Source organism: Rattus norvegicus, chromosome 4 (genome assembly GCF_021556685.1).
Source record: "Rattus norvegicus strain SHRSP/BbbUtx chromosome 4, alternate assembly SHRSP_T2T, whole genome shotgun sequence".
NCBI classification, from domain to species: domain Eukaryota; kingdom Metazoa; phylum Chordata; class Mammalia; order Rodentia; family Muridae; genus Rattus; species Rattus norvegicus.
In genome coordinates this window covers 69,132,356-69,147,269 of record NC_141537.1, presented here as the reverse complement: position 1 = coordinate 69,147,269, position 14,914 = coordinate 69,132,356, and the positions used below count along the sequence as shown (strand labels likewise).

Below are 14,914 nucleotides of genomic sequence, written 5' to 3'. Positions count from 1 at the left end.
CTTTTTTCATGCTACCCTCTAATCTGCCCCTCTCAAAGTCCTTTCTCTTGGGCCCCCTCTTCCCTCAGACACAATATTCTTAACCTAGCTCTGCCCACCCTCCAAGGAGCCAAAAATTTAAGAGTTGAAGAAATTAGAAAAGCTCTAATGAAGACCAGCCTTTTTACAAGACAGACGATTTTTAGCTTCATCTCTCTTGACCTCCTTTCTCCTGGAGGACGCTCTGCTTCTGGTGGTGTAGGTAAATGACTTTCTAGGACAGTAGTACCTAACTGCAGCTGCCAAGTGACAACTATAATGTGCTTAACTGTTTTGTTCCCTTTACACACGCATAAAAGACTTATCAGCCAAGGCGCCCAACAACAAATAGTATTCAGTCATCTTTTCTAAAGGAAATAAGCACTATTTCATCTCACCAATGTCTCTGAGCACTGTCAGTGGGATACCACTAGATAAGGAGTGGTATAAGAAGTGGATTCATTCACTAGAAGGGTTTGCGATAGACCTGGAGCCACAAATAAACTCTCATCTTGTTGATATGGGTTGCCAACAGTTTGTGATGGATTAGGAGGCCAGGCATTAACATTTGTATTGAGCGTATCAGAGTCTAATGTACATATAGGAAAGTACAAATGCCATAAATGTATAGTTGGTTAAGTTTGCATTGCTTATTAGTTATTAATAAGAATGTATGACTTGCCTGTTTCCCTTCAGATAATTTTTATGGTGGGACGAGGATACCTATCTCCAGATCTCAGTAAGGTACGGAGTAACTGTCCAAAAGCCATGAAGAGATTAATGGCAGAGTGCCTCAAAAAGAAAAGAGACGAGAGACCACTCTTTCCCCAAGTAAGAAAGACATCCTGACACCCCAAAGTTACTCACTGCATAATCTGCACTTGCAGCTTCGTAGTGTGATGCAGGGGAGTGGAGGGATAGATAGAGTTTGGGTTTTGAGTGGGGACTCTGCAGATGCAGATGAACAAACAAGGAGTGACTTTATGGAAGCTGAAAGAACTTTGGGATCCCAATACAAGCTCTTTAGCAAGACCTTGTGTTTTTCCTGCAGTTCTCAAACTCTTAAAATTATTTTATTTTATTTTGTGTATGGGTGTTTTGCTTGCATGTATGTGTGTATCATTTGTGTGTCTGGTGCCCTGAAGGCTAGGTGAAAGACCTGTGAGCCCTGTTGTGGGTTCTGGGAACTGAACCATCTCTCCAGCCATAGTTCTCAAACTTTTTGATCTTAGAATCCTTTCACATAAGTTGAAAATAACATTATGAGTTTATAAACAATGAAAAGCTGAACAGTTGATACTGATTTTTTTCCTATTGTTTTTACACAGTTAACACACTTGTACTCACTGTGCTTTAGAATCTTAGACTGTGTTGCCTCTGATGGTTTACTTTTCTACTTACACTTTTGACCAGGTGTTATTCTTGATGGTAAAATAAACATAAGTTTTCTGTTTATGCTAGATTTTTAAACTTTTTATGTATTTATTAAAATTTTAATTATATCTATGTATTGTTTTAGTATATACTAATATGTTATTAATTTTATTGTTTTTTATTATACTCATACTATATGCACTATATAAAGGGTCTTACTTCAACTGACCTGGGACTCAGTTTGTAGACTGGATTGGCCTGAAATTCACAGATATCCTCCTGCCTCTGCCTCAGTGAGTGCTGGGATTAAAGGTGTCTGCTACAACACCTAACATAGTCTTTAAAACAATTTGTGTGGGTGTGTGTGGGTGTGAGTTGAAGTACCTGGGAAGGAAACAGGAGGATATTAGATCCCCTAGAGCCAGAGTTTGGGGGTTGTAATTAGTTTTAAATGTTTACTGACCATTCATTTTGAGGCTAGCAAATGATCTGAAATAGAAGCAAACAGTAACTGTGAGTGACTTACTCAGTCAGCTGTGCACGGATCTAAACCCTTGTTACTGTGCTAGTTAGCATTTTTTACTTGTGTGCTGATGGAGAAATACACAGTTTCTCTTTGTTCATTAATCAAGCTGAAAACAATGCTCAAGTAAAATCTCATTCTAAGATAATGAGCTCTTAAGACTTTATACTACCCAGATTTTTATTCTGCACTCTGTTTTTTCTTGTTTTCTCTTTTGTCCCCTCCCCCACGCCTTTCTTCTTTCTTACAGATTCTCGCCTCTATTGAGCTGCTGGCCCGCTCATTGCCAAAAATTCACCGCAGTGCATCAGAACCCTCCTTGAATCGGGCTGGTTTCCAAACAGAAGATTTTAGTCTGTATGCTTGTGCTTCTCCAAAAACACCCATCCAAGCAGGGGGATATGGTGGGTTTCCAGTCCACTGAAAAAAACTGAATGAGTCAGACATTAGAGTAAGGTAGCAACAAAAGCAAATGAACAGTTATCCTTACATTTAAATTAGATAGGGTACTCTGATAGTTATAGGTGAGCCAAAGAGTGTTTATGTTTAAAAACTTAGAAATTGGGGTTGAGGATTTAGCTCAGCGGTAGAGCACTTGCCTAGCAAGCGCAAGGCCCTGGGTTCGGTCCCCAGCTCCGGAAAAAAAGAAAAAAAAAAAAACTTAGAAATTGCTTTCCAAATCTTAAAATTATACTGAACACTGAATTTTCAACATCAATGCATAAAAATGCACAAACACTGATAAACATTTTCAGTGCCCCTTCCAGAGGTCTTACTTCCTATTCTGAGTGTTCCCATCATTGAGCTCAAGGTCTCCCTCAGTTTGCTCTTGCGGCTCTCGTTATGAATGGTCACTCGTCACAGGGACTCCAGAGGAAGGAAAGCTTCCCTTCCCTCTGCATGTGTACAGGTGGGAAGTCCACAGTAGGCTAGCCTCTGTCTGTCCGCTGTGTGAACTGACAGATAACAGAAGCACAGAATCCCAGGCTTGGCCTTTATACTTAATTTCCTATAGGCATTGTTTTTTTTTTTTACTAGGGTTTAGAGTGTGTGGAAGTCCTTTATTTCCTTGAAGCAATAGATCATTTCTTTTAATAAATTGTGGATGTGAGTGCCAAAAATATCACAGTGGCACATTTGACTTGGGTAAATGACTTAACATTGGATTTTAATAGAGAAGTACAAGTTAAGACTCCTCTTAGGTGACAGTTATGTTAAAGATGCCGTACATGTGTAAAAGTCGAATTTCTTTTGCAGATACCCTGCCCTTTATTCTTATTTCCTTCCCCAAAAGAAAACTTTACAAAATTGCAAGGATCTTTAGGGTGTTTACTTTTTGTTTTTGTTTTGCTTCTTTAGATAATTGGTTGCCAAACAAGCACGTAATGAGCTTTAAGTGATTGTATTAGGTTAGCCTTACCTTTTTGGTGTACCCAGCAGTCACTTAGCCTTGTGTCTCATAAACGTTCTCCCTGATAGTCTCTGTCCAGGAAGATCCCATCCATGGTGAATAACTGATACTCTCTTCTTGCATTCCACAGTTTCATGTACCTCTAATGTTTACATTTTTTATGTATAGAAAATGAGTGTGTAACTGTGATGGAGTATAATTTTCCTGTGACTTGGAAAAAAATCTAAAAGCAGAAAAGTGGAATCATGTGGTCTTTAAAAAAATGCTGCCATCTCTATGTCATAGTCACCTAAAGACAAAGCCTGTTGATATTTATTCAGTTTAGGCTTATGATAATGCCTAGTACAACCCACAGCAAGCACCCTCAGCAGACAGGTCATATTGCATACATGCTATCCTCCTTTGGAAACAATAGAGCAGAAAATCGGGAAAACTTTAATGGTAATTGAGTTTGTAAGTACCATAGATAAACTTATGAAATATTAGCTTTACCTGTACTGCTAGATTTCACATAAGAAAACTGCATGTTAGTTATTATGACTTACCTTTTGTCCCTAATTTGGGTAAGTTACGAATGCCATTGTAATCTTATATACTGATTCATGATTCTAAATATAAGAGAACCTTTCTCATAGTAAACAAAAACAAAACAAACAAAAAACACCAGCACAGTGCAATTGGGGTGATAAGTTCAGGGTCTGACTGGGCTACATAAAGACCCTGTCTCAGAAAACTTCGGACTAGGGAATACAGCTTAGTGGTAGATGACTTTATACAGTGTGCGAATGTTTGCATAGTATTTGATCACTGGCATGGGAAAGGAAATTAGGGAAAAGAGATAACACAATGTAATATATTAGAAACCATCAAAACTCAGGATTTCTAAATCTTTGGTGCCATTAAGATGAGTTTATTGGTGGGTGGTGGTATATGTACCTTGAAGTTTTTACAACATTTACTTGGTCCATAGAATACTCGAACATTTTAAGCATATGAAATACAGAACATGGAGCAATGTTTTTTAGTGGAGCTCCTTCTCTAACCCCCAGCATACCTGTCTTACTAGTGTGTTCCTGTCTTTGTCCTTGTTTTTCTGCTCACTGCTGCTACCCTTCATCCCTACTGGTAGTCTTCATGACCCTCTCACACTTCATCCTTCCCCTCCCTTCCTGACTTTCTCCTTTTCTCCTGTATTAGCTCACCAGCATTGGCATTTCTAGGCTCTCTCAAGCTGCTCAGAAACTCACGTGCTGTCCCGCAGGCTCCCAAGCATTACTCATAGAGTGCAGAGTAATTGATTTCCCCTTCCCATTTGGCTCACTGGGAAAGTGACCAAAATGGAAGTGTATTAAAATATGGGAGGTAAAATTTGTAGGTAACAGCGATACAAAGAAATTGGAAGCACTAGAATTAAATTACTTTCCCTTTCTGTATATTTTTGTTAAGTGGTGCTATTTTTGTTTTGAATTATTCCAGGCTGGTCTGGAACTTCAGGTTTTCCTACCATTACCTGCCAAGTGCTGGGATTACAAGTGGGAACCACTGTGCCTCACTGCCTTCTGTGGTCTTTTGGCTCAACAGTGCCTTTTATTAGTTAATCATTAAAAAGAATCCTTGATAGAAATAGTATGACTCTTTGTAGCCCAGTTAGTTGTATTCAGGTTAGGAAAGCAAAATTTAATTAGTAAAACCTGATTAGAGAGCTGAGACTTTGGTAGTCCCAGCATGAGGAAGAGAAAGAAGGTGGCAAGGTCAAGACCATCTTGCTGATCTGTCAGCATACAAAGCTTAGGATTCAGTCCACCAGTCGTTAGCAATCTGCTATATATGAGACATGCCAACATTCCCTAGCAACCAGTCCAAATCTGACAGAAATTAAACACCGGAGAGGTTATTACTAGATAATAGAAAATCAATGGTAATAATATCCAGGACTCTAAGGCAGAAGTTGATGAATCTGAGGTCATCTATATAGCAAGATATTCTTTAAAATAAAAAAGTCGGTGACAGCACTTACAAAGACAAGTAGCTGGGACTAGCAACATGACTCGGGGATGGGGCTAGCACTCAGAGACAGAAGCAGGCAGATCTCTGTAAATTGAGGTCAGCCTTGTCTACAGAGCTAGTTCCAAAACATCCAGTACCACATAAGAGAACCCTATCTTAAAAAAACAAAACAAACAGCAAAATTATTTAGTGCCAGGCAAGGTAACACACTCCTATGATCCCAGTACTGAAGCAGCAAAGTAGGAAGGTCACTGTGTGAGGCCTGCAAGGCTGTTTGTGACTTGACCTGCAGCCTGACCCCTACCTGTGACAGTTCCTGGAGCTTGTTGTTTTCTTGATACAGCTGAACTGTTCTTTTGTGGATTCTAGGGCTTGAGGGTTAAACCAGTGACTTACGTTACAAGGTTTGTGATAGATTTAACTGACCACCTTTCCAGTAAGATCCAAATAAGGCTTTTCTGTCTTGAAGTTCTTTCGAGATAACTTTTTAAAATCAGCTCTTGTCCTCCCTCTACAGGAGAATTTGCAGCCTTCAAGTAGCCACTCCATCATGGCAGCATCTACTCTTTATTTCTTAAGTCTTGTGTTCATACAATTTGTTAACATCAAAACACAGTTCTGTTCCTCAAATTTTTTTTAAAGATACAAAATTTTCAATGCATAAGCTCGTGTGGAACAGAATGGAATTTCCTATTCAACAAAAGAGGGAAGAATGTTTTAGGAACCAGAATTCTCTGCTGCCCGTGTTTCTTCTTCAACACAAATATCATGTGCATACAACTCTGCCCATTCCCAAGAAGAAAGAGGAGAGACCCCGAATTCTGCCCTTTTGGTGGTCAGGCATGATGGAAAGAATTTGCTGCTGCAGCTTGGGAAAAATTGCTATGGAAAGTCTGCCAGTCAACTTTGCCCTTCTAACCACCAGATCCATTTGTGGCTGGTCATCTGATGGGGCGATTTCAATCACCAAGCATCGTTCTTGCCTGTTGTGGGATTATGTCGTGGAGCACTTTCCCTATCCACCACCGTTAATTTCCGAGGGATGGAGTAAATGCAGCATACCCTTTGTGTAGCACCTGTCCAGTCCTCAACCAATGCTATCACAGTGAAGCTCTTTAAATTTAAGTGGTGGGTGAGTGTTGAGGAGAGACTGCCTTGGGGGCAGAGAAAAGGGGATGCTGCATCTTCTTCCTCACCTCCAGCTCTCTCACCTCGGGTTGCCTTGCACACTGGGCTCCGCCTAACCACTCGGGCTGGGCAGTGCTGGCACACATTGCCGCCTTTTCTCATTGGGTCCAGCAATTGAGCAGAGGGTTGGGGGATTGTTTCCTCCACAATGTAGCAAATTCTCAGGAAAATACAGTCCATATCTTCCTCTCAGCTCTTCCAGTCACCAAATACTTACGTGGCTCCTTTGTCCAGGACATAAAACACCGTGGACAACACCTAATTAAAAGCCTACAAAACTGCTTACTGACAGTTTTGAATGTGAGACATTTGTGTAATTTAAATGTAAGGTACAGGTCTTAATTTCTTCTATTAAGTTTCTTCTATTTTTATTTAAACGAAGAAAATAATTTTCAGGTTTAATTGGAATAAACGAATACTTCCCAAAAGACTATATACCCTGAAAATTATATTTTTGTTAATTGTAAACAACTTTTAAAAAATGGTTATTATCCTTTTCTCTACCTAAAATTATGGGAAATCTTAGCATAATGACAATTATTTATACTTTTTAAATAAATGGTACTTGCTGGATCCACACTAACATCTTTGCTAACATTCCCATTGTTTCTTCCAACTTCACTCCTACACTACATCCTCCATCCTCTTTCTAGTCTTTTATCTATAATATGCAACCTAAAATAAAAGTGGTGGTGTCTCCATTCATTCTTCTTCTTCCTTTTTTCCCCAAGCCTGGTCTTCAAAAGGTTGGGTAATTTAGTAGCTGAGTTCCCTAGGTAGAAATAGAACTATTAGGGACATTGGGGTTGTAGGAAAGCGTGAGGCCTGTCACCAGTTGTTCTTATAGATCGCTAAGTCTTTGCACAGATTAGAAGTACAGCCTAGCCACAGCTTCCCATAGCCTTTACTCAAGGCGATAGAAAGTCACTGTAGTTGTAAAGAAAATAACTGCATGTGTTAATGGCCAGCACCTCTCCTATCCAGGAAGCTTGAATCTCCAGGATTTAAAGATGCAAATTAAAGGATATGTACTTAGCAACTTCAAGCCAAGAACTTCAAAACACACACACACACACACACACACACACACACACACACACACACACACATATACTTTCAAATCTAAAATAAAATGGAATTTTGAGTTATTTTTAAATTTCAAATTATAATTGATACCACTATGTGTTTAAGCGTACTCAGAGCAGTTAGATGAATTTTGCTAAACTCATTGCCAGATGGTGGTGATAGTGGTGTGCGCCTTTAATCCAAGCAACTCAGGAGGCAGAAGCAGGTGGATCTCTGAATACAAGGCCCACCTGGTCTGCAGAGTAGTTCCAGGACAAGACTACACACAAACAAAAACACTATCTCGAAAAAAACAAAATTAATTAATTGATAATAAAAAGTAAAAACTAAAATGTCATCAAAAGAAGACCTACTGAAAGTTTTATATATTCCCAGTAAATTAGAAAGTGTTCTGAAGTTATTAATCAGTTAACAACAGTGTGTTTTTAAGTCTTACATAAATAGAGAAAAGTCTTAAATTTTTTCAAAGCTGAGAAGATATTGTGCTTGTTATGAAAAATAGCCTCTCCATGTGATGTGCCACACAGAAAGGCATTGTTACCTTCCAAATGCTTTTTGACATGGCTTGGCTCCCCTTATCCAGGATCAGGTAGAAAGAGCTAGGTTTGGCACAGATACACATTTAGGTCTTGCTGAGTAGTGAGAGCCTTCAAGGGTTGCCATGTTGGAGGCCACCTCGGTGCTGGAGGACAGGGCCAGCACTTAGAGAGGGAACTTAGCATGTGAGTGGTCCAGACAAAATGTAAAGGGACAGACTTCCTCCTTCCTCTCATTTCAGTAGAGGGTGACGTCTCACTTGAAAAGGGAAAGCAGAGTTGATACTAAATGAAGCTGTGCCCAGAAACCAGGCTCAGGGTATGGAGAGGGTTGGTTTTGTTTTGTTTTGTTTTTTAAATAGAGACTATAAAAGATAGAAATTAATATTTAAACCTTATTTCCTATCAAATAGTTTATTTCTTATCATTTACAAACAACATAAAAAGAGTTTCTTTTGTGGGTTTTATTGGTTTTGGTTTTAGACTGCAGATAATCTTATTGAGCTCCTAAGAAAATACAAGGAAGTCTTGGTCCTTGTTTGTGCAGAGCACTTTATGGGTGACTGTATAGACAGAATGTGGCTGCTTCACTCCTGGAAGGCTACAGCTGCCAGGCCTTGAAGTGCCTGCAGTGCCTCCTGACATCTGTTTTGTTTAGAGTGAAGTCTTTGAAAGGTTTGAGTATAACTATATAGAACTGTTTCTATTTAAATAAATAGTATTCCTGATGGGCTTTTTCACTATTCAGCTACAGGACCCAAACTCTACTACTGAGATATTATTAACCTCAAAATGTAGTTTAGTTTATAGAAGGAATTTGCAAATAGAATATCCAGTGTGATAGCATCTGTACTTAAGTGCATCTTCAACGAAGATTCTCTGTAACTTGTCAGATTCTGGCTCCTGAACAGCCCATTTCTATATTTGAGGTTGGGGAAGGCATGAGGAAACATGCTAAAGACAGTGGGATACAGACTGTGTGCTAGATTGATGATGGTATTCTGTAAAGATGTGGTTTAAGACTTAAGCACTGTCAACCAGAAACCTTGTAGAGACTTCCTGTCTTGGTGCAGCCCCGCCCCTTTTATCACGTGATGTCTTGTGCTTGTCAGGCACTGTCAGAGCTGCTGTTCATCCCTCTGTAGATCTCACCTGTCCCTCTGCACACCCACCTCCAGCCTTTTGCAAACCTCAGCGTCTAGCTTTAGTTGGAAACACAGTTCAGGGTTCAGGTGACCTCTTCAAAAAAACTACCTCCTCAGAATGAGGTAATGAATAGTTATTTATCTTAGAGTATGAAAAGTCAGGAGCTCTAGAACATGAAGGTGATTTACAATTTTAACTTTTATGTGTACTTGTCGTTGAGCACTCGTTTTTGTCCTAAAGGGCATTATACATTTAAGCAGTGATACTGTTAGTATCTGTTGTTGGAATTGGTGCCAGAGACTGCCCAGCTAAGAGGGTAGAAGAATACCCTTTTTTCCTAAGATTCTCTTCTTTGTCCATGTTGGCACTGTTAGTACTAATATATCAGCACCTTGGCCAGCAGATGTCAACCAATAAGCTGTTTATAAAACCACAGCCGGAGGAGACATGGGGAGCTCACTGAGTACACATGGGGAGCTCACTCTGAGTAGAGACAGCAGGAAGCTTACAGGAGTGAAGCAGTGTAGGGAGGCTCTAGAAAAATATCGTGACAATTTGCCAAATGTTCTTACTGTGCCTTCATGATGCAATAAAAAAGCTAGCATTTTAGCAGAAATCAGTGATTTGTGAAGAGAATGGCCAGTCTGGTTTAACTCAGCTGTGATAATATTTTTTAGAGTGCAGTGCAATTTAGACTGGGAAGAAAAATGCACTAAAGAATTTATAGCCAATTCACATTTAAAAAAAATAAGAAAATGGTAAATTTTCAGTGAAATATTTTTTTAAAGCACATAACCCCTAGTATAGCCAGAAATATTTACCACATAGAGCAACTAGACTGAAAATACAGTTAAGTGACATTTCTAGAGAAACTTTTTCTACTCCCATAGGCTCTTCAAAGCATGGAACTTTTATACAAAATGTTTGACCTTTTAAGATGCTGCTGTAGTTTAGTTTTGAAATAGTGTGTGCTGGGCAGCAACCGTGTACTAACTCAATGAGAAAAAGACAAGTGTGGATCTGATCTGTTTTCAGAGAAATGCTGCCAACCTAGACACTGAGCTTTCAGAGCGTCAAGTGTGAACTTGCCTCCCAAGTCCTGTTTGCAAATGGAGTTGGCTAGTGCTGTTGACTGCTCTGGTGCATGATGGAAGGCAGGGGTGTCCCTCAAGTGTCTTTATACAGGGACGTTGGAATGTGAGAGACCTGGCAGTGTGTGGACGCTGGACACTCCATGCTATGGCACTTGCATCTCTGTCCTCACCATCCCCAAGGAACTCCGTGTGCTTTCCCCAGTTATCCTTCAGCTGTTTCCCTCAGACACCAAGGTGAATTACTAATGCCAGAAGCAGCTGAAAGGGCCAGCATATTTGTGTGGTGGACCAGTTCATGGGACAATAACTTCAATAGTTTCAGATAACTTATTTTTACTTCCATTTTGACAGAGACATTTAAATGGAAACTTAGTCCTAACTTTTGTCATTTGAAAGGAAAAATTAACAGTTCCTATAAGGTACTTTTGAGATAGAATCTGACGTCCTCATTTTTTTTCTTTTCACTGGGCTTGCACCAAGGGCCTTGTATGCACTAGGCAAGGGTTCTACCACTAAGCCACATTTCCCAGTATAAAATGTTAACAGTTAAAACATACACACACAATCGTAAATACACAAACATTAACACCTTAGTAAAGTGAGAAGTGTGGGTCCTTTCAGTCTCCACCATTCCAACTGTCCCTTTTATGAATTACTCAGTATCACTAAACCGTTTACTTTATTTACCTGGTTTGACTAACTGCAGCTATATAACCAGTTGTGCATGAGGACAACAGCCAGTGTGTTGGTTTTTTTGTTTTTGTTTTTTTTTTTTTTGTGGTGCATTTTTTGTAAAGAATTCTGTAGATTGAAGTGCTCTTTGAAAACAGAACTGAAATATATTTATTCTTGTTAGTATCAAAAAACATTTTGTGCAAATCATTTGCTTTTCCTGGCAGGCTGAGTACATTATCCAGCACCCACAATTGCTGGTTCCCATCTCCAGTGTACATAGGGGAGACAGACATGAAGGCTGTGTTTACAGAGCTGGAATGGGGGTTGTGAGTGAGTTACATAGTTCTATTGTTGCCTTGGAAATCACTGTTATTTTAAGACTGTTGAACCCATGTGTGTTTGGCTGGGCTGTGAGTTACATGAAGAAACTGCAAGCTAGCTTAAGCACACAAAGCTCACAGACTGGGCACAAATGGAAGAAAATGGACCAAAATAAGGCAGGGTGACACTTAAATCTAGGGCCTCAGAGAAAACTGAAGGAGGGAGATTAGCTGTAATCACCGGAATACAATGCAAGAGTGCAATAATGTGCTTATTCTAAGCTGTGAACTTTTTAAACCATTCCTTTCTAATGCGTTTATGTGTGTTCCGTTGCTGACTAGGACCAGCTTTGTGAGCATATGCCTTCTTAGTTAACTTCCAGTCTAAGTAGCTAGCCTTGATGTCTTATTTATCTTCATTTTGTATTAGTTTACATACCAGGTGTGTGTGTGTGTGTGTGTTTGTGTGTGTGTGTGTGTGTGTGTGTGTGTGTGTGTGTGTGTGTGTGTGTGTGCGCGCGCGCTGTACTCTTCCTCGCTTTATTTGAAAACACTTTTCACTGGGTCATCTCCTTGGCCATTCCACAATACAACTTTGGCTTGGCTTTCACTGTCACCTTATGTAACGGATTGTGTCCTGGTACCAGAATTTATGGTGTTCCCATTGTTGGGTGTCCTTCTGACACTTTGCTTCTACAGCACTTGCCTCTCCTAAGATAGTCAGTCACACAACTAACTCATCAGGGGATGGACTTCACCATTCATCATGTCTCCTCATTTCTAGTAAATAGACCAGTCTTGGGCTTTAGACCAGGGAAAAAGAGAACTCTGAGCATCTACCAAGCCTCACCCTAAAAGGTCTGAGGGCAAGTCTCCAGTGAGGGAGAGGGGAGGAAATGCTTCATGTTTGAACTGCAGTGAATTACTATGGCTCCTGTTTCACCACCGGAACCCATGGCAACTCATACATTCCTCTTGTCTATAACTGCCAAAGGTTGGGTTTATGTCACTTCAGTTCCACTCAAGCATTGAAAAGGTTCTCATGGAGTCTGGGGTGTGCCCAGGGAAAAGATGGGGACTTTTTCATTATCCACAGACCTCTCTATACCTGCTTTGCAAAAATTATAATGGAGTAACTATTTTTAAAGCTTATTTTTCAATTCATAAGAAAAAGACATTTATTTTCAATCAAATGGATGATGTCTCTTATCCCTTATTCCTCAATGTTTGCTTGGATTTTTTTCTTCCCTATACCTACTTCCTAATTCTTTAGTTCTTACCTGCTCAGGTCCCTTCATTTGTACTCTGGAGTTTTTCTCATGTAAATTTGTATAATGGAAAATATTGTTCAGTTTGGATAGAAAGCATGGAGAATTAAATAAAAAAAGATAGCTGAAAATCAAATTGAAGAAATTTATTTCTGTGTAAAGTTATTTAAAAACTCTGTATTATAAAAAAAAAAGGCCCCCAAAAAAGTGCTATGTAATTGATGTGAATATGCGAATACTGCTATAATAAAGATTGACTGCATGGAGAAACCTTAAGATTATTTTTCTAGCATTGCCATCCAATAATAGAAGGCACCAGCTGCTGCCAGTCATTTCCAGGCTAAAATGCACACATGGTTTCACAATGCTGATGGTTCCTTGATGGGTGGAGTTAAAGTTGGCCAGATTCCTGCATGGTAAAGTAAAGCCAGCTTGGAGTAGACTTTTCATCCAGTTTTGGTGAAGAAAGACCCTCAAACATTTAACAGTGTTGTGACCTGCATATTTGGTTTAAAGTAACTGTTCTCTGTGTAAACACACAGTTGAAGGTCTAATTTAAAATTTTAAAGCAAGTGGATGTGTAGAAATGATCTCAGAACTGTTTTCCCCTTGTGACCCAGCTTGCAATCACAGCCTTTCTATAGTACAGATTTTTGTCCACAAACACATCTGAAAGTGAACAACTGTGCTCACTCGGTGCTGGTTAACCCATCAACTTTATGCATTTAATTTCAGAATCTTTTATTTTGAAAAACACTTGAAATAACTTTGGATAAAATACATCAACCTAGTAGACAGTTTCCAGAAAAAAAGATAGCTTTAAAGCGCCATCCCTGGGGGCTGGAGAGATGGCTCAGCGGTTAAGAGCACTGACTGATCTTCCAGAGGTCCTGAGTTCAATTCCCAGCAACCACATGGTGGCTCACAACCATCTGTAGTGGGATCTGATGCCCTCTTCTGGTGTGTCCGAAGATAGTGACAGTGCATATACGTTAAATATAAATCTTTTTAAAGATAATTATAAAAATAAATCTTTTTAAAAATAAATAAATAAATAAAGCGCCATCCCTGGGAACCCCAAGAACAGTGCGAAGGGTATTTGGCAGGAGGGCACGGCCTGAGGGATCTACTTCTGACCTTTCCATTGTGTGTGCCTCTCCAACCTACACATACTGTCAGGACTTAGCATTTCTGAACTACAGTTTCCTCAGCTGAAAAAAACCTATTCTGTATTTACAAACTGGCTTCCTAAATGACCATGTCTAATTACAAAAGTTATTTTTCTATGTATCATACATGGAAGTTTTCCATACAACTCATCTCCAGAATATGAATGGTTTGCATGGCTCCAGCTGCATATGTAGCAGAGGATGACCTTATCTGACATCAGTGGGAGGAGAAATCCTTGGTCCTGTGAGCTCGATGCCCCAGTGTAGGGGAATGCCAGGGCGGTGAGGTGGGAGTGGGTGGGTGGGTATGGGAGCACCCTCATAGAAGCAGGGGCATGGGGGATGGGATAGGGGGTTTGCAGAGGAGAAAGGGGATAACATTTGAAATGTAAATAAGTGTCCAATAAAAAGCAGATGTTTTATTTACCTTTCAAAATGCCTTCACAAAGATCTCTATCATGCCAGCTCTTCTAAAGGGCTGTGATCAGTGTATCTTACTGCCTGGATTGAATATCTCCCAAACTCACAATACTAGCTGAGAGTCATTAGAAAGAGAGCCTTCATCCCAGGAAACTGAAGGCTGTGCCTTACCTAAGCAGTCAGAACCCATCAATACACAATTGGTTTGTAATGAAACCTAGAGTGTTGACTTCCCAGAAGAGGATGTTTGCCAGACAGTGCTGCACTTGCACTTGCTGTCCTTATCAATCAGGTAAGTCAGAGAAAATGACAGCAAGTGGAGGCTCCTTAGGTCCTCACAGCAGCTTGGGCTGCTCATGGTTCCCTGACAGTACACACTTGTATCCTGCAGATGGCAAGGTAGTAGTAAAACAGAGCCATCCTGTTCCTGCAAAAGTCACGCCACGATCCCAGGGTGGTCAGAAATGTTAGATGAAATATTCTAAAAATATTCGTCACAAAAGTAAACCGTTGCTTTTATTTAGAGTAGTGGTCCTTGACCTATATGGGTTCTCGACCTTTGAGGGGTCGGACAACCCCTTTATAGGGGTCATCAAAAACATCAGGAAAATACAGATATTTGCATTACAAATCAACAGTAGCAAAACTACAGTTATGAAGTGGCAGTGAAAAAATTCTG

General features: G+C 39.9%; 1 protein-coding gene across 19 annotated transcripts in view; it reads left to right on the top strand.

The window, feature by feature from the left end:
• The window catches only part of Braf (B-Raf proto-oncogene, serine/threonine kinase), a 135,394-nt gene that overhangs the window by 118,490 nt on the left and 1,990 nt on the right, over positions 1 to 14,914 (top strand). For 10 of the 19 annotated variants that reach the window (XM_087655568.1, XM_087655565.1, XM_087655557.1 and 7 more), the window contains 3 exon segments: positions 715 to 849; positions 2,166 to 2,319; positions 5,851 to 12,916. In XM_087655568.1, the coding sequence (XP_087511694.1) occupies positions 715 to 849; positions 2,166 to 2,319; positions 5,851 to 5,873 (312 nt within the window). In that variant the 3' untranslated portion in view covers positions 5,874 to 12,916. 19 annotated transcript variants of the gene reach the window in all.